This window comes from Anolis carolinensis, chromosome X, assembly GCF_035594765.1.
Source record: "Anolis carolinensis isolate JA03-04 chromosome X, rAnoCar3.1.pri, whole genome shotgun sequence".
In the NCBI taxonomy this organism is placed as follows: Eukaryota; Metazoa; Chordata; class Lepidosauria; order Squamata; family Dactyloidae; genus Anolis; species Anolis carolinensis.
Genome location: NC_085847.1, coordinates 6,712,859 through 6,739,966, shown reverse-complemented (window position 1 = coordinate 6,739,966; position 27,108 = coordinate 6,712,859). Strand labels below are relative to the sequence as shown.

At 43.9% G+C, this 27,108-nt stretch overlaps 1 protein-coding gene across 1 annotated transcript; it reads left to right on the top strand.

The window, feature by feature from the left end:
• sppl3 (signal peptide peptidase like 3) lies at window positions 1-26,798 on the top strand. Its single transcript, XM_003226012.4, has 11 exons — window positions 1-374; window positions 19,550-19,627; window positions 20,485-20,573; window positions 21,088-21,207; window positions 21,998-22,076; window positions 22,917-23,029; window positions 23,358-23,464; window positions 23,950-24,113; window positions 24,244-24,443; window positions 24,581-24,690; window positions 25,270-26,798. The coding sequence occupies exons 1-11, from the start codon at window positions 352-354 to the stop codon at window positions 25,339-25,341; spliced, it is 1,155 nt and encodes a 384-aa protein (XP_003226060.2). The 5' UTR covers window positions 1-351; the 3' UTR covers window positions 25,342-26,798.
• Window positions 26,799-27,108: the final 310 nt, after the last annotated feature.

Here is a 27,108-nt window from a genome sequence, read left to right as displayed (position 1 = left end):
CCCCCTCCCCCCTCTCCTCAGAGCCGAGGAAGGGAGTGAGGGAGAGTAGAGCGGGCGGCCTCGCCTCGCCTTCCCAGTCGGCGCGCTCCGAACCGTCCCGAACCGCCGGCCATGAGGCTCGCTCGACGGCGCGGGACTGCGGCTTTGCTGCCCCGGCGGAGCGGCCGTTGAGGCCTCGTGGCCTCGCCTTTGCGCGGCCCAAGCGGGAGCCCCTTCCTCACACAGCCGACGCCGCCGACGCCATGTTGGGCCGGGATCCGCAGCGGGGCCGCTCCTGAGTCCAGTCCAGTCGGAGGAAGAAGAAGACGAGGACGAGGAGGACGAAGAAGCAGCAGCGAGGCGTCCGGCGCCATGGCGGAGCAGACCTACTCCTGGTGAGGGAGGCGCCCAAGGGCAGGCGGGCGGGCGGGGAGTTGTCGCGCATTAGGAGCGCCCGTGCGGACGGGCGCCCCCCTCCCTCAAAGGGGGACCTGTTGAAAAGCCGCCCCATCGCCGCGTGAACGCGCTTCCAGAGCCCTAGAGCCGCCCCACTCAGTCCTGAGGGGGCCCTGGTGATAACACTGGGAGTTGTAGTTCGAGCAGGGCCCAAGGACCCATCCCTGCTGGTAATCGCCACCTCTGGGTCTTATATTGGACCGGGCAATGTTCTGACACGGCCACAGGAAAATGGAGCCTTTTTGGATCATAATATAATAATCACCTCAGTGGCCCGAGATTTAGGAATGTTTTAATGGCATTTGTTATAATTTATTAATTGGTTGTATGTTGTATGTGGTTTAGGTAATAGGTTATCTGCTTTAGTTCTCTTATGGTGTTTTGCTGAATATGTATTTCATGTCATTTCTGTTTTTTTTCGCCACTGTACTCACACCTATGGGAGAAAAGCGGGATAAAAATGAATAAATAATAACATCGTAGTAGTAATAATAATGCCAGGAGTTCCCTTTGCACCCACCACCCAGGCTTGGCTCTCTGGAGAAGGGGCAGCCTCTTGGCATCTCCCTGAGAGACAAACACAGGCAGAACAATACCAGAATAACAACCACCACCACCCATCAGCATCATCATTATTATTATTGTAATAAAAAAAATTGCAGGTAAAGCCACCCCGGCAAGTAGTTTCACTGGATGCATGACGTTATTGGTTTTGTGTGTGTTTTTATGTTTCGGCACATTCATATTATTATTTATGTATTTATCAGGGGTTGGAGGAAAAGGTGCTGTTTCTCAAGGCCTGGCAGGCTCTTGTGGGGCCTTTCTGCAGCCCTTCTTGATCTCTAAAGGGAACTTCCCCGCAGAGAAGTGGGCAAAGCAGTCTTCGCCATGGTCTGCCCAGCTAAAGGGGTGTCTGCTGCCCAGACCTGTTGAAAAGCCTGCCGGTTTCCTGGATGACTTCCTTGCCCTTTTCTGCCCTGCCACCTATATCTGCATTGTGAGGATGGGGCGTTGTTTGTCTCCCCCGAAAAGGGTGCCTCTGGGAAGGGGGCAAGCTCAGTGTCCTCTGCCACTTTTGTGTCTCCTTGGAGCACCAGGCTGCCTTCCCCATTGAGAGAGCCGCCTTGCCACCCCCCCCCCCCAAAGATTGACATCACAGCTTGAAACCCTGGGCTTATGAGGCGGCATCCAATCCTCCAGAGAGCAATGTGTGTCTCGGATGTGGGGCGGCCTGTCTTGGCCCCCTTCACCTCTTCTTTCCAAGCCTTTTTTTAACCTAATTATTTGGGAATAAGTGGCATTTCAAGGAAAGGGTTTGTGTGTGTGGGGGGGGGGGGAGGTTTCTAAAGACATGTGCGCAGGATTGCAGACATTGGAAGTGGCTGAGCAGGTTTGAGGGTGGCTTCTCACCATGCATGCAAAGGGTTTCAGGTAAAGGCACCCCAGCCAGGGGCTTCACTGGATGTATGAGATTATTGATGTTGTGTGTTTATTTTTTATTTTTGGTATATTCATCTTTATGATGCTCCCAACAACCTGGTACCTTTAGAGGCCGATATCCTGGTGTGTAAGTACGCAACGGAGGAACTTCTCCACCTGAATAAAATGCCATCCCTTCTTGTTCTCATCCCGAGTGTTGCAACCGAGGCAAATGGGTTGGGTGAGACTGGATTGTGAAGAAGGTTTGGACTGTGGGAGCTCTTGTTCTTAGTAAACCTCTCTTCCAGCGTTTGGCCATCTATAAAGGGATATTACAGTGAAATGGAGAGGTTTATAATAAAGTCATCACCTGCACCAGGATTGAAGTGTATTGTTCTCATCAAAACAGGTCAGCGTTATGGGAGTTTGGTAATCAGAAACCCCAAAACTGTTCAGAATTCAATGGGGACTACAGGTCCTTATGTATAGGCTTGCAGTTTAATTTTTAGGACAATATAAATGTCCCAAAGGATGGGGGAATTGTTTTGGGTATAACACAAACTTGGGTGGACAAAATGCTTGTTCACATTAGTTGAACTTCAGTTGATAGATTTGGGATACCTTCTAATGTTCTGGCTCAACTCTTGTTGTCCTGTTTGTTCCTTTAGGGTTCAGCCTTGGGTCCCTTGCACTTCTCCATGGGCCCTCAGATTTGCAGGGACCAGATTGACCTGATTTAGACAAACTCTGGTCATCAGAAAGCAAAGTTTGTTCCCAGGCCAGACCCAAAAGTCACATCAAGCTGTGGTTAGACATATAGCCCTTTTCATATGGCAGACTGAGGAGAATTAACAGGTGGTAGAAATGAGAGCTCAGTGGCAAGCTCTTGTCTTTCATCTAGAGATGTTCAGTCCAGATTCTATGTGTATTTTCAGATCCAATGGTATGTATACTAGCGCCTGTGTACCTGCTTTTCTGTGTCATTGGGACCTTGAGCAAGAAGCTTCCTGTAGGTATGGAGGTGGCTGTACCAGGTAGATAGGCTTTTCTGGAATATGTTCTGCATGGGAATATTTTCTGGAAAGTTTAACAAATGTTTTTGCAGTCCAGAATGTATAGCAATATGATGTAGCATATTTATTTGATTTATATTCCGTAAGCAGAACTGAAAGCTAGACGGCTAATTTTACATGCAGAACAAATATCTGGATTATTTCGAGTACCAAAATTAGTTGATCTAGAAGTTGGATTTCAGCTAAAATGTGAGTGAGTACCATACAACTTTCCTTTTGCTTTTAAGAACTTTTTAAAGAAGCGAAGGCACTCAGAAATGAATACTATTTTCAGTTTGTCTTAAGGTTGGAGTATGTAAATATAAATGTTTCCAAGGGATAATCTTCTGGAAAATATTAACTAAGTTTTAATTTTAAACATGAATAGCCTGCGTTCCAGGAGTTCAGTTTGATTTGTTTTATGTGTTGTGAACCAGCTTTTGCTGTTGTTGAAGTGAGAAAACATAACAGTGGACCCTCACCACTGGTTCTCATTCATTTCTATATATGTGGGATCACAAACAGTTACTGTGATTTGAATATGTTCCCTTCCCAGATGTGTTATTCTTAGTTGCTATTTGAACAGGATTTATAGCTTGCAATAACCAAACTGTTTGTTCACAAGGTTAACAGTCATAATCTATAAAGCAGCAATACCGTTATTGGACCAACCAAAAATGTAAAAAGAAAATACATCGTGCAAGCTTTCAGAACTCTGCTGGCTTCTTCATCAGACAGACAAAATGAGGAAATGAAGGCGCTAGAGTCACAGTCCTACATTTTTTCCGGATGTTCTTTTTGCTGTTGCTAGTGAAGATGGTCTGGAGGGATCCCTGTCGGCAGAGGACACTCACCTCTTTGGCCAAGTGGGCTCTAGGGGACAAAGAGTCATAGCATTCAGGCAGTAACTTTTAAAGTCCATTAGCAACATTAAATGTAACTTCTCTTGAGATCCAGGCTGTAACTTCTCCCATAGGATGAGGGCTGGCCCTTGCAACTAGTTGTGTCTAGAAAATGCAGGTGAAGCACTTGAAGGTAAATATTATGTATAAAGTCAACATAGCAGCTTGTGAAGCAAAGGCTGGTTTTGGTAGCATTCATTGCTTGTGAGTATTCGGCTTATCTAAGGAACAGCACTGTTAGGTTTATGTGGCCAAGATGGAGGATAAGAAATATAATGAAATTGAAATTACATTTTAAAAAACTGTATAACTGGGCTGGAGTCCGAGTGGTGTATTGGCTTGAGTATTGGATTCGAACTTTGGGAGACCAGGCTTTGAAATCTGCTCAGCCACAGAAGCCCACTGGACGATATTGAGTAAGCCACTTTCTCAGTGTGAGAAGGCAAGGGCAAACCTACTCTGGACACATTCTGCCCAGAAAATCCCATAAGAGGTTGGCTTTAGGGTGGTCATACATGATAACTGACTTGGAAGCACATAACAACAGCAGATCCTAAAGTGTTCCCTTGGACATCTCTTCTGTGAGCAAGTAGTCAAGGTGTGTAGCCCACTTTGGCTTAGAGGCATGGTTGATTTCACCATTGGCATTGAAGCCAAGCTCCTTGCTTAGACTGTGTGCAAAAGATAATAAAAGAAACATTCCCAGCTCTGAAGGTTGTTTTTCAAATCGTGACTTCTGCTATGCTTAGTCAATTTGTAAAGTGCCATACATCAGGAGAATTCAGAAGGACTTCTGCAGTTAATATTGAAAAGTTAGCCATAAAACCATTCATTCTTAATTTAGCCTTGGCAAGATGTACATGACCAGAGATAGGGTGAAGGTTTCTGGAGTGTATGCTACAGAAAGCTAACAAATAATGAAAGCAAAGGTGTGAAATATTGAATACTGTGAGGATTCATGGAGAGAGATTGAATGATGGTGATGATTGGTAGAAAACAAAAATATTAAGGTAGAAACCGCACAATTTTTCCTGCTTTGTTATCCTTGGCTTTATTTTTCCAGAAAAATATATGTAAAAATGGATTATGGAATAAGTTATTTTACAATGGTGAATAAAATGTTTAAGATGAGATATTAAAATATTTACTGCCCCAACATTATTTCTAACAACTGTGTAAGAGGAAGACTTTTACAGAAGACTGTGTACCATTATCATTCATTACCCTTCCTGGGCTCAGTTTCCTTGTATCAGTTCTCTTTATGGGAATGAGAGTGGGTAACTCTGCTGGCAGCATGGACGAGTATTTGAGAAAAACATTTAATAGATTTTTTTTAAAAAAAATTGAGCTTCTCAATGTGGCTAAGCCAGAGAGGCTCCTTATAGCTCAGAACTTTCCTACAGGTTGGGATCTTGTAATTCCAGTTGTAACAAAAAATAAAAATTAAACACATGGGCTCAGTCTAAAATTTTACTTGGAATATACTGTATTCTTTATCTATTAAACATGCAATTTTAATTGTATATAAACCACACTACATCGTGTATTTTATGTATCTCAAGAATCAAAGTGACTTTCAATCTGCAAACGATGGCTAATACTACATTTTCCCATTCTTCTTGACATTTGGGTGGGTGTGTTTATCAAACACTGTCTTTAAAACTATGGTTTCAGAATTTCATACCTTTGTTTAATGTTGCGGCATCTGAGTGATACTGCTTTTTATGAGAACATGGTATGGTTTGAATTTTTCCTTTTTTAAAATTTGTTTATGGTAATAAACAAAGGACTGATTTGATAACACTTTCCATCTCTGGCAGTGGTGGTGAACAGATGTATGGAGGGAAGTCAAGTCAATGTTCTTCCCCAGACTTTAGAGAGTCGGTGTCCTTACTCTTGCAACCGAAATAGGTGTCACTGCTGCCATCTTGGAATCACCTGGGAGTTTTTTTGTGTCATTTGGAATGCTGGTCTTCTGTCTTTTCAGAACCGCAAGGTAAATTAAGAAGGCACATTCTTGGGTGCAGATATAGTACTCTATGTTGACATCCTATGCATAACTTGTTATGGCTTGATTTAGATGTAATGCAATAAGATGGTTCCCTGACCAAGAATCTTTTGTGATTCAGCCTCTTCATCCTTCACCTTTATGTGCCAAATGGTAGTTTGCTACTAAAATATCTACTGTTCCTCCTGATGCTGCCTGAAACTTGGTTTATTTAGGTGGGGATTTTATTTTTTAATTTACTATATTTATATCCCGCTTTTTCTCACCCTGAAGAGGACTCAGGGTGATGGCTTGGGGGGGGGGGGGGGAGAGAGACTTGTTTTTAGCTCAAATCTGGACTTGGCTTGCTCCCAGTTGACATTGGGAGATGAGATGGGAAGTTCTAAGCGGGTGGGCAGGATTTGTTGCACTGCAAGAGCCTACTAATTGGTTGTTTCCCCCTCTGTGTCTCAACCACTTTGTATTCCACCCTAAATGAAATTAGATTAGAATAGAGTTTTACGAACGGTGTGTTGTGATAGGTTAGTGTGTCGTGCGAAGGTAAAGAGAAGTGACAAAACTCTTGGAAATGTATTTTATTATCTTACAGATCATGTATTTTTAAAAATATAAATAAATGAAAGCTTTCCATACATTTGGTTATTATAAATCTTGTTTGCTAGTAGAACTGAATTACTGTGTCGCAAAATGATAAATGTCTACAAAGTCTCCCAAAATGAACTGTTTGGAAAGCTTTGGATTAGAGGCTGTGTCCTCCACACCCTGACTTTAAGCATACCACAGTTTCACAACTTTTGATGTCAGAGGAACTTTAATTATTTTGGAGAAAGTGGCAGGCCCAAGGTTATTTAGTGAATGTCATAACTCAGTAATAACTAGAATTTGGATTTCCCAGGTCGCACCATGACCCTCTAGCCTAGCGTTTCTCAAACTCTGCTCCTCCGTGTATTTTGGACTTCAGCTCTCAGAAATCTCAGCCAGTTTACCAGCTGTTAGGAATTGTGGGAGCTGAAATCCAAAACATCTGGAAGAGCAGAGTTCGAGAAACACTTCCCTAGCCATTGTCCCAAACTGGCTCTCCTTTTTATACATTTTAGCTAATGTTTTGAGTACTATGTCCTTCTATTTTTAGCATATTATTGTAGGTTTGGAATTGGAACTTCACTGTTTTCTATCTTCATTGCTCTTTGATGCCTAGAATAGTAGTTTTCTTACAAAGAAATGAAGACACATCCATACTTCCATAGTCACTCTTTTACATTATTGACCATTTTACCCTGATGAAGACTTCTAAAGAAATTGAACACTGGTTTTTGAGTTCATTTAATAAAAGTATTATAAAAATGTGAATTTTAGCATTTTCCTTTGGAGTTATTCCATGGGTAGACATGGCAGCCTTTGCTTTCGGAAAGACTATGATGATTTCCCATTATGTCTGAACAAAGCCTTAGACTGAGGGGTGTAGGATATAATAACTTGTAGTTAGCTTCATAACTGGTTTCAGTGTAATATCTTTATCAGTCTACGCATGTGTCTTCTGATTCATTGCAGTTTAACTCATTTGCTTAGTTTTAGGCTCTTAATTGTTTGTAAGCCTCCATGAGAGTCTGTTTCCAGGTTGGCTTCATGGATTCATTTTTCAGATAAGTAAATAATGAATCAGTCCTGAATTTTTTTATTGAATTAATTGCTCTTCATAGGCTTCAGTGTTCTTCGTTTTCCTCTTCAGAGGCATTTTCTTCTTCTTCTAAACACATAAAGGTGCTCCAGGTTCTGTTTTTTATTGTAATAAACTAAAAGCTAGTCCTGATTTTTTAATCTCAGGAGGATTAACTCTTCAGTAGTCTATGTACATTGAGAGAAGATCAAGGGAAGTGTTCACGGGGATTTGCATTGCTTTTAAATATTCAGTAGATGAATAGGGATTAAATTCTTCTGGTATCAGTCCAAATAGGCCTTGAAGAATTGGTGATTCACTTTCACCTGGACTTGTCCAGGTCTCCTTTGTGATGTACAAAAATGAAGAAGAAATTCAAAGACCACGTTTCTGATTTCAGCACTTGGTTTACTTGGTTTATTTTTCCTTTTAAATTTCAGAACACATATGTCAATTAAGGGAAGATGGACCCCACAGTTGTACAACTGATGGTACAGTGGACACAATGTCTAATATATGTGGAATGTAACAAAATAGAAAGTTCTATAATAGAAGGGAACCATGGAAAGGCATATATATAGTCTTCCCTGGCCTTCAGCTCAAGAATTCCATGGAGCCAGGCTTCCCCAGGGAAACAGACCAAGGGAATCCTGAGCATAAAGCCCTGATGTTCCATCTTGGCATGGACTGTTGATGCTCACTGACATGTAAATAAGGAACTGTCAGGAGTTGAAGCTGCAGTGACTCACAGCACCGTCAGAGTGAGACACTCCAGAGTGGCTGGGCCTACAGTGTGGTCAGAAACAGCCAATCGAGGGGAGATTAAACTGATGCATTGTGTGTAATGCCTTCAGAGGAAACTCTAAAATGTTAAATGACCCCCTCTCCATATGGATGGGCTGTAGATCCCATCATCCCGCACCGTAGGCTGTGTTTGTAGTTGTGGTCCAGCCTCACATGGGTATATGTCTTCAAGATGGGCTCCATCTATGCATTGCAAGCCTACTTGTGGTCTGTTTTGATATCCAATTTCCTCTTCTAATTGGCTACATGCTTTAAACAATACCAAGAAGGTGAGGAAATACACGAGTTTAGCTTACAAAGAGTAAACCTATTGTGTACATTGGTGAAAATGAACATGAATCACCAGGCTTGTGTACAAGTTAGGTAAGATTCCATTGTGTGAGTAGTGATGATATCTCTGGAGTGGGTGAATTGTTAGTTTTCTTAGTATTGCAGGCCTTTTGGCATGTTCTCCTAGGAACCTTTCTGTTCTTTTGAAGCTTATCAGGGTGTCATTGCTCTGACTTGGTTTTCCGATGACGGAAATGATTTAGTAACAAACATGAAGGAGAGAGTGAGTTTCAGGATGCAAAAAGGAATATTTTTCCCCAATTAGAAATAGGTCCAGTGAATTTTCTCCAAGAAATATTTCTATGTCAAAGAGATGATCAAGAAACTGACACATCAGGTGTTTCCTTTCAGTCCATGATGGTTTCCAAAATACTGCTGTTTGCACAGTGGTTACACATCTGGAACTTGGCTTGTGCAAGTATGATCTGGATGTATCCATTGTGCAGTGACTGAAAAAATCACAACTGCTTACTTAAAATGTATTTAAAATCATCCTGCAAGGAGTACAAAGACATGTCTCCAGATCTTCAGGGGAGAACCAGTTTCTTCCTGTTGTTGTTTTTTGCCCAATAGTTGGGAACTACTTTCCTCACGGCCTTGAAGTGACTTGCAGTCCCAATGACCTTTGAATACAAGAGAGCTTTTATCCATCATGCAGCCTCTTGGAGTGGAGGGTTTCCTGAAATTGGTACAATGGATAAATCAAATTATTGTCTTGAGATCATCACAATAAAATCAAGTTCACCTACTCATATTAGTCCCTTTTTGAAAAGGAGTATTAAGAGCCTATCAAGAAACCCAGACTCTTTCACTTCTCCATCAAAATTATGAAAACCCAGCTGCCTTTTGTCAGAACAGAACACACTTTCACCTTGTCCTTTGCATTTTTCGGCTACCTATTTATGATATTGTATGGCTTCTTTTGTGATTAGATCAACTGTCTTCCATCATATTTCCTGGAAATGGGAGCCTGCCAGTATCCAGCTTATGTTCCAAAGAGCTCCAGGTTCTGAAGACTGTGGCCTGGACTCAACGCAGCCATACAATCTTTGGCCACATTTGATTATGCTGTTGAACAAACTGATTCCCAAAAATTTGAAGGGAAGATATGGCTTGGCTGGAATAACTTTCCAGTCACATCTAACACCTTTTCTTTAGAAAACCAAGGCCCTCAACCCGTGATGTTCTGTATTGAAAAAGGCAAATTGCCAGGTTGGTTACAATTCAGTTCTTTCTTGTCAGCAGGATATGAGTTCCTTCTCATGTTAGCAAGCGCTGCCAGTCAGGAAAAACCTTATTTGCTGTCACCTGCATTATGCCTAGCGCCTGGTTGCTTATTGTAAGCAAGGTACTAGAGCCTCAAGCTACTCTCCCATAATTGAGAATGCGGTCTGTCTCATGAAAACTATCTTCAGTATATAATGGTTTGCATTCAGAGCAGCTGAATGCTGTTTTTCTTGGCCAATCAGATGTACCTAAAGCCGAAAGGTTGGACTTGGGTGGTGGAGACATCAAAGCTGAAGTTTGGCCGCTTCCTTCCAAGGTCCTGACATGAGGGCAATCATTTCTACAGCAATGGTCCCCCATATGAAGCCAACAGGTGGCCAAACAAAGGCGGTCTGGACCATCATGCAATGGAAACTGTTTCTACCCTGTGCAGGCAGTTTGCAAATGTATTTTGATCAAAGGAATAACATCAGAAGCATGAGTCAGAGGAGGGAAAAGACTTCAATATGGTACAAAACATTCTCCGGAGGAGCTATGGGGGATCGGTAAGGAACGGCTGATTTATCATGCCAAGCCAAGGAATTCATGCTGGACCTGATCGTGAAATTGAATGCCATGATCGGAGCCTAAAATTTTTAGAACAGCCTTGAACAGTGGCCAGCCCTGCCAAAACAGCAGATGAATTTTGGTAAACATCAAGCTGCAAGAGAGAGGGGGGGAGGGGAGGGAGATAAAATGCTGAAAAAATGTATTTTTTTTCCAAAAATCTAAGATTGTGACTACTGTTCTGCTGACTTCATTGGCAAAATTCTTTCTAGACTTAGAGACAGAGACTCAAACTATACCTAAGAAGCATATTATAGAGCTACAAGTTCCAGACAGGAGAAAGACACCACAGAGCTGTAAGAAACAACTGTATATAGAGACAGCTAGCCCAGTGTTGCCAATTTGGTGGTCAGTAGTTGTCTTATTTTGTCCTGGCTTGCTGGAGTCCCGGTCTGGCCATTTAAGGCTCTTTTCTTATATTTACTGGTATTGCCTGGCCCTGCTTTCTCTCATCAGACAAGATCAGATGAGTTCCACCAAGATCATGTTTGTTGTATCAAGAGATAGAATGATTCGATTTCTCAAAAGTAAAGCGGGGCAAATCTGCATCCAGCTAGACATAACAGTGAATATGAGAACGCAGGTGTCATGCTTTTCTTGGGAAACAAAGATAAAAATGCCAGTAATAAGGGACATTGTTTGGCTATCTTGCAGAACAACTAAGAGAAGCAGATAAGTCAGTATTTCTGGGGATTCTCATTTCAAAGCAACATTATGCAAGAGGAGAGAACAGCTTGACCATCCACAGTAAAGAAAATTTGATTTTAACCAGAAACGAACACCTACAGCTATCCTTTACCCACCCTATCTAGTTTGTTCTCTTAAACTGAACTCTTGGTGAGTGACAGAAAAATATATAGTAATGACAGTAAACATTTTGCAACACAACATTTGCTTGATTATGTCCCTAGTGTTAGTCAAACCAAAATGTGTCTCTAGAAATCAGTGCTTTCGTTGAAATGTTTCCCTTCAGAAAAAAACTAGAGAGAATAATGAAACCTGCCTTATGTTAATAAAACTATTAACTATTAGTTTTACCTTTGGTACACTTTGTTGGCATAGTATCCCTGTCCAAGTGGGGAGGTCCTGCCAAATCGCAGATAAATAGGTCCAGAATTTCTTGTGCAGGTAGCCTTTAATGTAATTTGATTTATAGACATAGAAAATGGAACGGAGACAAGCCAAAAACCAATTCTGGTCACTCGGTGGTGGAAGTTCAGGTGTCCGCCGTACATTATGTGGCAATTGGGCTACTTTTGTGTTGTCCTCGAGTCATCAGGTTTGTGGGATATCATTGGTTTAAAACAAACTGCTCAAAATAAAACAGACAACAAAGGCCCTAGACAAAGTCTAAGAATAGAAGGCACGAAGGAGTGGTTGTGGTGCAAAGAGCCTTCAGCTTTGCCATGACAAGATGTCATTGTTTGTGTGGCTTACAAGGAATGTTTCAGGCCACCCCACCCTTCTCTTTTCAGTTCCCAAAGTTGTATATACTGACTGGTAGCCTTTCCACTGAACGCTGGAGCCAGTGTTAAAAATCCAAAAGACTTGCTGACCAAGCATTTTTGATACCATCAGCTGTGGAATTATCTTGGATTGACTGAGAAATGGGACACTGTTAAGGGGGTGCTGGTCCTGCACTGTTTCTAGAAGATATGCTGGGGAATTTATCTAAAAGCAATATGGCAGTCTTAATGGTTCCTTTTTTTTGTAATTGTGCCCAACAACAACAAAAGTTTTGTTTTGAGCAGATGCACATTGGGCAAAATTTTCATTGAGCGATCTATGGCGAAACCACAAGATCAATGTTACGGCCAACTGTATCAGTATATATGAATTTTGCAGCTATTCAGTTTGTTTTTGCTCCAGGCAAGTGGAATGGTTTGATGTCACCAACGAACATGGCTAACTCTGTCCCTACCTCAAACCCAGGTTTATAAATGAATGGACGAGAAAGCACTTCTTTCTTAGAGGCTTCACAGAGCAAAAGGTCTTTTGTTAGACTGGGAGCTTATCCCTGTCTTCTGTTCATTACTCAAACAGTTGCGTTCCAATATGTTTGATAATCTTATCTTTAATAGCGTTTTCCACTCGTTTTCCAGCGAGTTTACCCTGAACTCGCTGGCTGATCTGGCCTCCATGTTCCTACTACATTGGCTCTTTTCCCGTCCACTGGCAGAGAGGTCAGTCAGAAGAATATGTTACACGTTTTTGTTTGAAGATGCCATTCTGCATTTTTGTTAGGAGCGCTCAGATGGTTACCATCTGGATTGGGTGATTCATTTGTTTTTAGTTTGTCAGGAGGGCCTACAACTTCTACTCTTGTCACAGTGCCTCCGACTCCTTGCCTGAAAATATCAGCTCAGGCACAAAATATCTCCACTGTCTCTTCTGCAGTGAAGACAGATGAAAATAATTTATTTTGCTGTTGTTTTTTTTTTTTTTGCACTCCTCCTCTCCGTTGTGCTCTAGTTGCCTCCCCAAGCTGTTTCTGCGCCTCATGTATTTCAACAAATAGAATTGATCTCAATGTTTTGAGAACTACTGCTAGGTATCCTTTTTTGCATCCTTACATGTTGACTTGTATTTCCTTGGTGCAGGTAGGCTTTGTTAGGTTTTTAGTGACCCTATTGTATTTTGGGGAGACTCTATCCTCTTTCAAGCCATCTTCTTTTTTTTTTAACCAGGACCTGCTTTTTTGAAACCATTCCTTTTCTGTAGTTAAATATGACTCTGTTAGGATTCCTGGGCACTATCCCATTTACATATATATTGAATTTGATAGTATTAGGATGACCTTTCCGTTGCTTCAACTGATGTTGACAGCTCTCCCTAGGCTCTTGATAATATCAGTTAGGATTGAGTCAAAGTTGCTTCCTTTCTTGTTGGTTTCATGACCAGCGGTAGGACATACAGTAGAGTCTCACTTATCCAACACTCGCTTATCCAACATTCTGGATTATCCAACGCATTTTTGTAGTCAATGTTTTCAATACATCGTGATATTTTGGTGCTAAATTCGTAAATACAGTAATTACAACATAACATTACTGCGTATTGAACTACTTTTTCTGTCAAATTTGTTGTATAACATGATGTTTTGGTGCTTAATTTGTAAAATCATAACCTAATTTGATGTTTAATAGGCTTTTCCTTAATCCCTCCTTATTATCCAACATATTTGCTTATCCAACATTCTGCCGGCCCGTTTATGTTGGATAAGTGAGACTCTACTGTAGTTATCATAGGGTATAGGTAGAAATTGTACTTCATTGACATGAATATGTGTTTGAAATCTGTCTCCTGGATGACGTCCGATGTTTCTTCTCCATTTCCTGGTGGCCCTGGACATCCTGGTCAGTGGAATGGTAGCTGCAGTAGTTGAATAGAAGTGTCTACCCCTTTTAAGATTCTTGTTTTTTTCCACCTGTTTTGGCCCCATTGCCCTTTTAGGTGGGCAGCAATCCTACCCCTTGTGTGCCCATTCCTCTATTTCCTGGGGCCTTGGGGCAACATGCAACCTGGAGAGTGATTTCTATGGCCCCAAACTCTCCCAAATCAGTCTTTTCCTGGCAAATAAAGAGGTAAAATCCTTTATTGTGTGAACATACACCTTGAAAAGAAAAATGCATCTCCGGCCAGCTTCAAACTGCCATACTCCTCCATTCCCGAACCTAGAAAAATTGTACATCTCCTTACTATTTCCTTGAGAAAATGTGCAGCACAACAGTGACCCTGAAGGGTGAGGAAGAATTCAGCCTTCTCGCGTCTGTTTGTTTTAATGCCTTGAAAATAACATGTGATCCTATTAAGGTGTGTATTAGAAATGTACGATTTGCTGAACACAACTGTTGAAGGTCCTAATAGTCCAATAAATATTGGAACTGAAATACTTGATTAGAAAAAAAAGAATGTGATTTAGAAATTCTAAAAGGTTAGATCTTGATCTGGAAATTATCATCACAGTGCTTGCCTCCAAGTAGCTACAAGAACCAATGTTTTCTTTCCACCATTTGAATGCAATTGAAAATGAAAATGGTTGAGGCACTAATTGGTACACACCCAGCAGATTGAGCGATGGTGACACCTCGGTTGTCTTCTGCCCTACTTCCAGCAGGATTGAACTTTCCCACTGAGATCATGGGGCGATCTCCAGTTTCACTCTTGCCACCTGTAGCATTGCTCCACTTGGTTCAGTTTCAGATCCAGACGTTCGGAACCACTTCCATTACTTTCTTTTTGTGGGCAGGCAAAGCAGGCCGCACTTGAAGAATTGCACTTATGAGTGGGGTTTTTTTAACGGTACATTTTTCTTTCAGAAGTAGAAACGTTTTTGCAGGAGAAATCAGGACTGGAAAATGGAAGGAGGCAAGTGCGTGCAAGCAGGTGGCTTGTATCAACACGTGGCTGTTTGAGGGGAAGAGATTATAAAGAGCCCCTTTCCCTTTCTGCACAAACAGGCACAGTGTCCGCTGGTCTTCGTTGGTTTCCAAATCCCAGTGAAATGTACTTCTTGAGGAGAGTCCTTGCCTTGCAAATCCACGACAGGCATTTACCTGAGACTGGCATGGCAACATGCTCTTTATTTTCTCGTGATGTCTTATTTGTTTGTTAGCATTGTGTTGGAACAGGCCTCCCGAAATCCGTCAGACTCCCAGCTAATATGTCTCATTGCTTTCAGCGCATCTGCTCTAAGTATGACTCAAGTTTGGAGTCAGCCTCTTCGCAAGTTGTTTATGAAAGTGGAAAAAAATATTAAACCAATCCAAATTCAAAGGTGCATGCTTTGAAACAAAATGCTGATTTTATTACTATAATTTATACCAATGATTCCTATCGTGTTTTGTGGGAGGGAGGTGGGGTAGGGTGCTGGTTTTGAAAATAACACCTCCTTTGTATGGATAAAGGGGTAAGTGCAGTCGGTTGCAATTTGTCACTCGCTCATTTGTCAGAATGTTATGGAAAGGAAAAGATTCCAAAGTTCTGTTCAGCTCCTCCTCCTCCAGGTTTAAGCCTTTGGCCTTTTCTCCTTGCATGACTTGGGAAGATGACAAGTCCTTACCCATCTTTCCTTGACACTACGTGCAACGGAAAAGAGCAATCTTAGTAGTGATTTGTGGTGAATCAATGTTCACTTTCAATCCTAAGGTCTCCAAATGTTAATGCATTGGGGGAGGTGCCTGCTCATATGCGTGAATCTCCCACCCAAGCGAGCCCATCCTTTGAGATTGTAACGGTGTGCAGGGCTAGGAGTATGGCATCAGTATTTATTTACGATCTTTCTCTTTGCTATTCATTAGTCCAGTTTTCCAGTTTGGAGGGATTCTCAGGTTGGCACTGCTTGCAAGTCCCTGGAGGTCCCGTGTCCCATACACTTGAAGAGAAATAGGATGCCAAGTGCCTGCCACCTGGTGGTAGGATCCAGCCCTGCAGGCCAATGCCTTCCTGGGCCCCAAGGCAGTGGGATGCCAAGTTCTGTGCTGTGGATCCAGAGTGTGGGAGAGGCGGGCGGTTTAGGAATGGTAGTTTCCAAGCAGCAGCCCCAGTTGCTCCATGCGTAGCCAGCATATCTTCTACAGAGGAAAGCTTTAAGACTGTTTGTGACGTGGTGCTGGAAGCCACAGCGACGACATTGCATGCAGAGGCATTTGTACGGTGCTTGGCCAAGTGGTGGGAGCCACAACCGAGTTGTCGGAAGCAGCACTGAAATGCTACGGCAGGCCTGTAAATAGCCCTTTGCTCAATTGCTTGTGGCAGTTTGGATTTGCCTCTAGGCAAGGAGGGAGGAAAGCATCTTTAAATAGGAAGCGCACTGGGTTGCCTTTGTGTTTTGTCTCGCTATTCTGGGCCATTCACGGGCACCAATGACCTACATCTTGGCCTCTGGGCTAAAAACACGTGTGGGCTAGAACATGTAGTAAAGTTATTTGCAGGGTTGTAATGCAGTTGGCTTGAATACGGAAGCTTTTTCTCTGAGCAAATTAGCAGCTGCTGCCCTGTTAGTGATGCGGAGACGGTCTGGCTTCCTTGGGAGCTGCCAGGAAAACGAGGCTGGAGTGCCTGGAAGGACATGTTTCCTGCAGAGCGTTTGGAGGTCTGTCATTGTTGTACGGTGTCTGCGGAGCAGGGCCTGTGGAATGGTCCTGTAGGTGAGGATTGATGGCGCTGGCAGTGACAGGCTTGTTGTGTATGTAGGCAAGAATGCCGCCATTGTAAAGGACGGGCGGCTGACCCCCGGAGCAGGGCCGAACAGGGCTCGTTGTGTGTCCCTGGCGCTGCCCTTTGCGGGGGCTGCTCCATTCTCCCCCGGAGCTGCCTCTGGCCATTGGCAGGCCACCCCTGGCCCAGAGCTTCCCTGGAAGAGAGTACATCATTGAGAGCGTGGCTTTGCATTGCGGAGCTATTCTCTGCCCCAGCAGCTGTCCGTGACACCTTTTATGGGCAAGTAATGATGGCTCAGGGTGGGAAGAGAGGAATACATTATATTTTGTATAAGGTCGCAGAAGTAACTTGCGTGCGCAGGCTGTAGAGGCAGAGGTGGGCAGCCCTCAGCCTTGTTGAATCTCTTCTATTCCTACTTTTTTAAAAATAGATTTCTTATCGTTTGCCAGTTTGTGTCTCCATTTTCAAAGTATGCATATACACTGGCTGTGTATTTTCTGTGCTTGAAATTTGATAGAAGATCCTGAGTTTGAATGTATGCTTCTTGTTGGTTTGGACCAAGACCTGTCTACATTTGTGTTAGAACCTCATCACATGAAAGCAGGAAAAGCGGAGGGAACCGTCTTCTTCCGTTCCCTACCGCTTCTTTCCGTCTTCAGGAATGGCAGCCATCCCATGTCCTTTCCCCACTTCCATCCGACTTCTCTCTGACTTCCATCAGTTGGAGTTGGGTAGCACTTGACTCCTGGAAACACAGCCTTCCCTCTGTTTCCTTGTGTTGCCGCAATGGAGTCCCACCAGAAATAGCCCTGCCTCATGTGATGGCATTGTGCCTGTTTTGTGTTGAATTGTGAACTCAATTGGGTGTATTTTGTCATTCCTAAATCATTGACTCTTTGGAGCGCAGGTGGCTTCTCCTAAACTGCGATTCCAAATCCATCTTCAAGTGTTTTTAGAGTGGAAGGAAATGTGGGGCAGGGGCCACCTACATCCCCTGTTGTCTGTCTTTCAGTGCTGAGGTGAAGCCTTGAACCTGAAATAGCTGCCTTTCAACTTGTCATCCAGTGTGGTGATTTTATATCTCCACTGGTGGGCACATGATTGTTCTATGAAAATATAGGAAGGCTGCTTCTTCCAGCATATTGTTCAAAATTCTGCATGTTTCTCTCCCATCTTCCCTTTGGAAAAAAAAGCCACGGCTTTAGTCCTCAGGATGATGAATAGTGTCCAGGAGAATGAGGCCAAGAAGATGGCCTTTGGTGGCGGGCCCTTGCCCAGAAGGAGACAGCAAAAGAAACCAAGAGGATGGCATTCTCATTGAGCTTTAGGCTATACAAATGATATAAAATGTAGGCAAGAGTATGCAAAGTTGCTTATCACTGAGAATTTGTCCAAATCCTTGGGGCAGAATGGTGTTCCCTTTCGAGGAGGGCAGCTCTTCCCGGGCTGGCCCATTCCCTCTGGGGAGGAAGCTGGCTTTGTTGTTTCTTTAATGGGCCAGATCCTGCCTACATTGGGCCAGGTCTTCAGTGCTTCCACCACCAATCCTTTTCCTAGGTCACTGAAGGTGGCGGTGGGATGCCAAAAGGCCGACTCCTTCCCGATGCCTCCCTCCTTCTCCCGGGGAAAACCAAAACTGCCTTCCTTCCTGTCCAGTTTCTGAGAAAGGGAAGGCGGCTTGCCCAGCCTTGCAGAGAACTCATCATGTAGTTGCACCACTGTGCTTTCCAAGTGGAGCATCTTTGCAGAGAACATATGACACAGTGACCGACTCTTGTCAGAGAAGCCACAGTAGACAGTCAAGATGAAACATTTGTGCGATTGATGCGTGGGAGGAGTACGGGGCTTGTTATTATTATTGCTGTTCACTTGTTAGGAATTAACCTGCCACTGAGTGTGAGTCACCTTGATGGGCCGAATGCCAGAGAACTGAAAATCGAATGCGTACTTGGCCCCTGAGGTTGTGTTGCGCCAAAGAGGCTTAGCCCTATCATGGAGGCCATAGTTATCTTCCTGTTTTATACATTTGGGATGCTGATTCCCGATTCCCGGCCATATGGCCTGTGTTGCAGTCTTGTACCTGGTTGCACAGAGACACGGTCTTGGGGGTTGTTGGGCAGTTTTCATCCCAGTGCGGAGAAGCAGTTCCAACATGTTTTGTGCTTTTGGGAAAGGCAGGCTCAGATTCCTAGCTATTAATAATTGCTTAGCACAACGAGCATGTCTGGTCCCTTACGTAATATAAGCTGAGGAAAATCATCTCACACTAACCTCCCACTCGGTGTTACTCAAAGGTAGAATGGGAACATGTTCAAGCTGCACCCCACGTTGGCTGAACCATTGGGGAAAACTTTTAACGCATTCAAAGGCGTATGCTTTATTGAAAAGCATTTCCTTTTGGGATGGGCCTGTGACACGGAATGTGAAAAAAAAGTATCCTTTTGTTTCTGTTAACACGTTTTTCATTACCTCAATACTACAATTTTTCAGGTGCTGGTGATTTGCGCATTCACTCCCATTTAAGCCAAGGTCTCCAACCTGTTGAGTTCTGTGGGCACAGGGTGGCTTTTGCGAAAGGGGTGTGCGCACTGTTCCAAGAATGGTGCCTTGCTGAAAAAGATGCTTCGATTTTAAATAGATTTCTGTTTGAAATAGATAGATATACGCGGTCCCAAGAGCTTACAGAATAGGGCAGGGAAGAATACCCCCTCTGCACACAGTGCCTCCGTGTTGACTATGTGATGGCAATTGAGTCTATAAATGGGGGGAACATTAGGAGAAGAAATGAGTAGAGCAGACTGTGATACTTTAACCACTGTATTTCCATACGTGTTTCATCTTCTATTTAATGTTTTGTAAACTTTGATCAGCATTAGAATCATTTTGTAGATTGGATGGGAATTCTTCTCTGTTGTAATGCGTTCTCCCTCTCTGTCTCCCATTCCAGGGCTTACTCCCTTGTGGATTCTAGTCAAGTGTCTACGTTCCTCATTTCCATTCTCCTCATAGTATATGGCAGCTTCAGGTAAGCTTCTTTTCTCTGGTATATAGCGCCGGTTATGGAGAGCTCCCTGTATGTTGATGCCATTTGCCTTGAAAGTGTGCTTTAGGGAAAAGGAAGTGGTGTCTTCCAAGGCTCTTTTGCCATCCTGCCAATTCCAGTGCTGCTAAAAAGTTTCTTACTAGGCAGAGGACAAGAAAGAAAAGTGGGGCAGGCCAGACTTTGTAAAAAGGAGCTTCATGCTCAGAGGCTTCGTTCCTCTCATTGATGTTCTGCTGGCTCTCAAGTTCTGCCTCTATTTTTCAAGCAAACCACATACAGTTTTTGCTCCCTATCAGGTTGTCTTTAATGGTGCTCTCAGAAGCTGCTTGTATTTGCCATTGATTTAATGGAGCATTTCTTCATTGATGGTTTTCGCTTTGTATTCTGCGCATTTGCCTGGCCGGGGGGGGGGGGGGGGGGAGAGTATTTTGAAAACCAGGATACTAATCTTATGAAATAAATAAACGAGGACGCTGTCTCATCTTGTTTTAGACAGCCATTGAAGACGGAGTCTTTTTATTCCAATGGACTTTCAATGTTTCGATACTGGGTTGTCTTTAAGGCTTTTTATGTGACTGATGCCATTTGGTTGGTTCTGATGCTGGCCGCTTTTAAGTCCGGCTGCTACTCTTCCATTATCGCATGCAGTTTTTTTTTTAAATGGAGCGTGCTGTTTCATTTTGGGAAGCCACTTGGTTTTAAATGTTTTGCCGAAAAGTAAATAATGATGATAAATCTTTGTCCCGGCCTCTGAGGAACGCTTGGCACAGGCTGCATTCAAGGGTATCAAAACTGAATTGACAGTGAAGTGGAAAACTTTCCGCACTTGTCTCCGACAGGTCCCTCAATATGGACTTTGAGAACCAAGACAAAGAAAAGGACAGCAGCAACTCAGCTGGGCCCTTCAATGGCAACAGCACCAACAATAGTAAGAATGCCTCCCTTCAAGGGTTGGCTTTGGGTCGTTCTTGGGCTACGCAGCTTTGTCTTGTGGGTTTGTTCTCCGCACAGTAGTTGGTAGTGTTGGGCAACCACGTTTCTGATCTTGATACGATTGGAATGATGGGAGGTGTGGAGTTTAGAAATCCTTTCTGTGAGCACAATTAAATAATTTCTCCAAGCTTGCTGTTTGCATTGTGAGGAAAGCTCTCTTAGGTCAGAGGGAGGGCGAGTCCCAATAGCAGGTTTGATGGAGCGATTCATGCTGGACTTTATGGGGGAAGTGACTTACATTCATAGGAAAAATGATTGATTCTCTTTCTGACTATGGTTCTCATACCCACCAGCTGCCATTTGTGCTTTTTAAACTATGCACATTTAGTTAGGCCCCCAGCTTCAGTTGTAAGAGTTAGGAGCAACTGGAATGATTTGGATCAAAAAGCTAAGATTTATGTCACCATGCGTAATCACTGTGCTTCCTTTTCTAACCAATCATCCTGCAGGTATCCAGACAATTGACTCCACACAGGCGCTGTTCCTTCCCATTGGGGCCTCGGTGTCTCTCTTAGTCATGTTCTTCTTCTTCGACTCGGTTCAGGTTGTCTTCACAATATGCACAGCAGGTGACTCTCTTTACCTCATGCTTTACGTTTTCTTAGGTGGCAACCCAGATGGTCACTAGCAATGAAGTTTCATTTGTGAGTGAGCTGTTTAAAGGCCCAATTAGCCTCAGGTATGCGTTTCCAGGCTGGTAGAATAAATGCCTTCAAAACTACCGTGGACTGAAGCAAAGCAGTGCAGTGCCCACATCTTAGGGATACAGAGGCAGTGCTTTCAAAATGATGATTGCTTCCGCATCTAGTTTTCTCTTTCTGAGCAGATGAATGTGAACGTTAGCACTTGTATTTGGATTGGTGCTTTTGGGGTGGGACAGAGGCAGGTTGGGAGGCACACAATATGGCTTCCTCACCTGCGCTACTTTAGGGCAGGACTTCTTTGGCTCAAGAATTATTATCATGACCCCAGGCATATATGTATATAAAAAGGTATAAAATCAAGCATTTACTTGATAGCAGACCAGCATTTGCAAGGCTTGCTAAACAGGCTGATTTCTCCTTTTAATGGAGTATAGCGCAAGCATCTTCTGCAGAGCCCGCTATAAAAACAAAATCGTATCAATGCCTACAACAGCCACTAGGTGGCACTGAGAAACTTTTTCCTGTGGCCAAATTTGTTGCGACCCCAACATTGAATGGAAGGGGAGCCCATTTGGGGCTGGCACTGTGCCCTAGAGCTTCTCTAGGAAAATTCTCTTTATTCCGGACAATGCATGTTAAATTTCTTTGACTGGTGTTATTACAACCCTGAAAATGTGCTAAAAATTGCCTTCTCTCTCTCCCTCTGTTTGTCTAGTCCTTGCAACAATTGCCTTTGCATTCCTGCTGCTCCCAATGTGCCAGTATTTAACACGCCCCTGTTCACCTCAAAACAAGTAAGGAGCCTTGCCGTTGTGTTTGCCTTCTCCACAATGCAAAGAGCCTGTTGATCCAATAACAGAGAGTTCGGATGTTGGTTGGGAAACAGATTGGGTTCAACATTGTTATCCAGTGTTTTATGACTTGAAAGATGCCTGCCTGCGCCCCGCCACTGTTGGGCTTTTTGGAAGTACGGATTGAGCGCAGGTAAAAGGTGGCCAGCAACAAGCCAAAGCTGGCTTTGGGAATTGTTCTCAATGGACCTTAGGCTCAAGCCAGCTATGGCTCCTACTTTCGAGAAGCAGATATGATAGCAGGTTGAATCCCATTCTTATTTCCCTTTCTTTTGTGTGTGTGTGGCATCCAGAGGACTTCTCTGCCAGAATGGTGTGCCTTTGCTGATGTTGTGCATGGCTTCTGTGCAGAACACCAGGAAATCAACTTGTAGCGGATATACCTTTCTAAACATAGCATCTTTCTATTAAACTTCCTTTTTGGGAATAAAGACCTTGTGCAGCTGGAAGCACATTGCTAGATTGGCTCTTAGATGTTGTAGGTAGCACAGGGAGCATGACTCATCTTGTTCCCGTGAGTTGGGGTTTTTGTAATAAATTACGTCTATCCAGTCTATTCTGTGAATCTATTCCCTACGTTGGCCTGGGTTCAAAACATCTGAAAGTAGTTTTCCAGCCTATTTTAGTAGCTTGGCAGATCAACAAGATCTGGAGAGAGCCTTGAGTGGTTGTTTTCGGTAACTTCCTGTGTCAAAGGCTTTGTCTGTTTGCACTTGAATGCCATCTATGTATGTTCCTCTTCTCATTTTAAGAGTGACTTAAAAGTGCAATGCTGTTTTCCAGGATCTCTTTTGGCTGCTGCGGACGTTTCACTGCTGCTGAGCTGCTCTCCTTCTCTCTGTCCGTCATGCTGGTCCTGATCTGGGTCTTAACTGGGCATTGGCTCCTCATGGATGGTAAGTCTTGGTTAAACTCTCAAGCCAGCTAAAAATACATAGGGCTGGGGTCAGGGAAGTGCCTTTTTACTGGCTTCGACTTTAGGTTTCCTTCCTCAGTTGTGCTTCTGCCTCTTGGTAGCAGTAACTTTCCAGGGTTTCTGAGAAAGTGTCTCTCCCCATTTTACTCGCAGCCAATTCAATTTGGGACATAATTTCTCTAAACTGCTTTTCCAAGAAGTCTAGCCATTCCTCGGGTAGAGTTCGTGCGGCTCTGCAATCATAGCTTGGTTTCCAAATTCAGATTTTCCTAGTAATCCAACGGCGTTGTGTCTTTTCTCTTTTGCAGCTCTGGCCATGGGCCTCTGCGTCGCCATGATCGCTTTTGTCCGGCTTCCGAGCCTCAAGGTTTCGTGCCTGCTGCTCTCGGGCCTCTTAATTTATGACGTCTTCTGGGTGAGAGGCTCATTTTTATCCATGTTCTGATGATCAGGCGCAAAGGGTTCTAACAGTCTTGGGGATAGCTTTGTGGCAGGATCCACCCCTTTCCAGCAGAGGGTTTTTCAAAGTGGTAACATCAGGCTGCCTTTCAGTGATTTGCCCCGTTCTGTTTGGAGTGTGGCACGGAACAGATGGCGTGGGCCCAAGGCTCGACGCTCTTTTTTCACAATTACTTTTTCATTTGGGTTAAAATTAAATGACACAATGATTCATGGTTGGAACAGAGTTGTGTCTAGACTTGATGTAAACATGCTAAGTGAAAGATGTGCAATACTGTGATGCTTAATTATATTAGGCAAACTAATTTGAGGGGGGGGAGGTGTATTTACCAATGTAAATATAGATGTTTGTCTGAAGAGAGCGTGGGCTACTTGTTGCTTGGGCAGATGGGATCAGTAGCTTTCTGCTAGTGCCATCTTCTGCCTTTTTCTCCCCTTCAGGTGTTCTTTTCTGCCTACATCTTCAACAGCAACGTTATGGTGAAAGTGGCCACGCAACCCGCTGACAACCCCTTAGACGTTTTATCCCGGAAGCTTCACCTTGGACCAAACGTTGGCCGAGATGTTCCCCGCTTGTCGCTGCCAGGCAAACTTGTATTTCCAAGGTAGGCATGAGTCCCTTTGTCCCCTCAGCCTTTGCGTGTGGTTCCCTGGACATTTTGAGAGTGATGGGCTGTGCAAAAGACACATCCTAAAATGCGGAGCCCTTGCCAAATTTGCGCCTTTGCCTTCCAGTTCCACAGGCAGCCATTTCTCCATGCTGGGCATTGGCGACATTGTGATGCCCGGCCTCTTGCTCTGCTTTGTCCTACGTTACGACAATTACAAGAAGCAAGCCAACAGCGAGGCCTGTGGTGCACAAGGGCCGGGGAACATCTCTGGCCGCATGCAGAAAGTCTCCTATTTCCACTGCACTCTCATTGGATACTTTGTAGGTAAGGGGGAGAGATGTGGGCAGGATGGAAGGAAGGAAAGGTATGCAGTGCTGAAGCGTCATCTGAGGTGAAAGGCGCTACTGAGATGCACGACCTCAGCAATGCTCACCCTGTCTGGTGTCCCCTTCTTTTTGTAGGGCTTTTAACAGCGACCGTTGCGTCTCGCATTCACCGGGCGGCTCAGCCGGCACTGCTCTACTTGGTACCCTTCACCTTATTGCCACTCCTCACTATGGCCTATTTAAAGGTAAGTTTTGAGGTGGGATAAGATTCAGATCGTTGGGTTCCAGGGTGAACTTTGTAGCCAAGGGTTTTTGATCGCTGCTTTGAGACAGGTTGGAATTATGCCTTTCTGCAGAGAGGCATTTTCTGGTCATCATCCTCATCATGATCATTTGTATCCTATATGTATTTTTCCGACCACCACCTAGTGGCTGTTTGAGACCTTTACACAAATCTGTTGTGTGGCCTTTTTAGTGGACTCTACAAAAGATGCTTCAGCTGTACTTTATTGAAAGGGAAATCAGCTTGTTTTGCTGATTGGCTATCTGTAAATGTTTGGCTTTTATACCTATTTTATATACCTACATTTTGGAGGGTTGCATACAATATTTATCAGGCCAAAAGGGGTTGCAAGTGGGAAAGTGTAGGAAGCGCTGGGTTAGAGCATTGTTTCCCAAAGACATGGTTTGTGAGGCAGAGAAAGACTGCGTGTTGGTGGGTTGGGTGAGCCTCTTCTGGGGGAATGGGGTGATGGAGGGCGCTTGAGTGAGGAGACAGGCCTTGGCTTGGCCTCCTGTCTCCATCCGCTCCCTCCCTTCCGCAGGGCGATCTGCGTCGCATGTGGTCTGAACCATTCCACTCCAAGTCCAGCAGCTCCCGCTTCTTAGAGGTATGATGGCACAGACGGAAAGCGACCGGAACTTCGGCCTGGTCCCTTTTTAAAAAAACAAAAACAAATGGCTCACAGCTTGGTTGTCCGTCCCTGAAGCTGGGCTGGTACTGGGGAGAATAACCCAATGGTGGAAAAATGTACAAATGGATTTTTTCTGCATCCAAAGGAGGCGAGCGCAAAGGTTTGTGGGGTGGGGTGGCCCTCCCTCCCCGCTGGCCCTCCCTCCCTCCCTCCTTGTGTACTTAGAGACAGTGGGCCGGGCTGGCCGCTCTTCTTCCCTTTGTCCTTCCTCTCCTCCTGTTTACGGAGGTGTTTCTGGGGAGAGGAGGGGACAGACTCGCCGCGGAGGACCTTGTGGACACTACAAGAAGACATCATGGCCGCCGCGCTGGGAAATTCTCAGAAAAAGCCCTGCAAGTACTTTGGAACTGTTCTGTTTCTTTTTGTTTTTTCTCCTCTTGGACTCTGGGTTCAGAGCACCGAGACAGAAGCTCTTCTGTCGCTATAATCTTTCTTTTTTGTTTTTGACTTTATTAACTCTTTTTTTCCCTGTGGTGTGAGGTGACTTATTAAATCCACAGACATGGAGTAACTTCTGGCAGTATACCGTATTGAGGCTCCGTTGTAACCAGTGCCCTCACCACACCCGGCGTTGTGTTGCAGCGGACGAGGGCACGACTTTTGTACACACACACGGACACGGACGACACGCACCCACGCACACGCACACCCATACACACATGCACATACAGAGATGTGAGATATATATCTATATATATCTGTGTGTGTATATATATAAATATATATATAGATAGATATCTGTGAACGGATAACTGCAAAGGAAAACCCTGCTAGGATCATGCTTTGTAGCTCACAGGGGCTTGCTGTAATTTTTAGCATGTAGAGCAGTTTACTCTGGCTTTTCTTGTATATGGATCGGCAACTCTCCTGCTGTCTCTTTCCCCGACCCACCAGTGACGCTTCAGTTCTTTTTTAAAAACAAGTGTAGTCTTTTGTACTGAGTGTACTCCTGGATTTTAGGGGATTCTTTGCTTTCCAATCAATGTAGCAGAAACCTTGGGGAGGGACACAGCTGACGCCCTTCGCCCCTTTTTCGCTCTTGACGGTTTTCTTTTCACAGCCCCTCCATGACCGGATTTTAGTAGCGCCCTCCTCGACCCCGGTGCATGTATTATAGCAGCCGTTGTCTTTGTGTGTTCGGATCATAGTAATGTATGACTTGTAAATACATTTTTTCTATTTTCTATTTTTTTGTAATTTTTTTGGCATTGTTTCATTAGTGTGCTGTATTTTTCTCCCCCCTCCCCGCCCCCCATTCACCGACGTTAAAAAGAGAGCAAGACGAGTGAGCAAGCGAGAACACTGTCCTCCGCTGTTGTGATTGGTCAAAGTTTATGATGACTGCTTTGTACCTCTTAAAAAACGTGGACTTTTCTAAACCCATTGTCCTGGTGATCTTATTTGGAGGGCAAAAGACCCGAATGGTGTGTAAGGTACCTGGGGGGAACAGCATCGGTCAAACGCTGAAAGTTTTCTTTTTCACAGACTGGGAGATTACACATTTGGAAAGGAAAGCATGTCCTTTGCACTTAGTCCTCCTCTTGGGATCAAGAACAATCCTGTTGAGGTTCTCGTAACCAAGTCTCTACTAGATAATCTAGCTGTGATTTCTCTGAAGGTTGTCTATACCCTCAAAACTAGAACTTTGTATTTAAAATGGAAGGCTCTTCTCATTTTTAACTCCTGTCT

Bases quoted from the DNA above. Each gene is read 5' to 3' on its own strand.
- sppl3 (XM_003226012.4), top strand. From the start codon at position 352: ATGGCGGAGCAGACCTACTCCTG. The intron at 375-19,549 runs GTGAGGGAGGCG...CTCCCATTCCAG, and splicing joins GCGGAGCAGACCTACTCCTG to GGCTTACTCCCTTGTGGATT. The intron at 22,077-22,916 runs GTAAGGAGCCTT...GCTGTTTTCCAG, and splicing joins CCCTGTTCACCTCAAAACAA to GATCTCTTTTGGCTGCTGCG.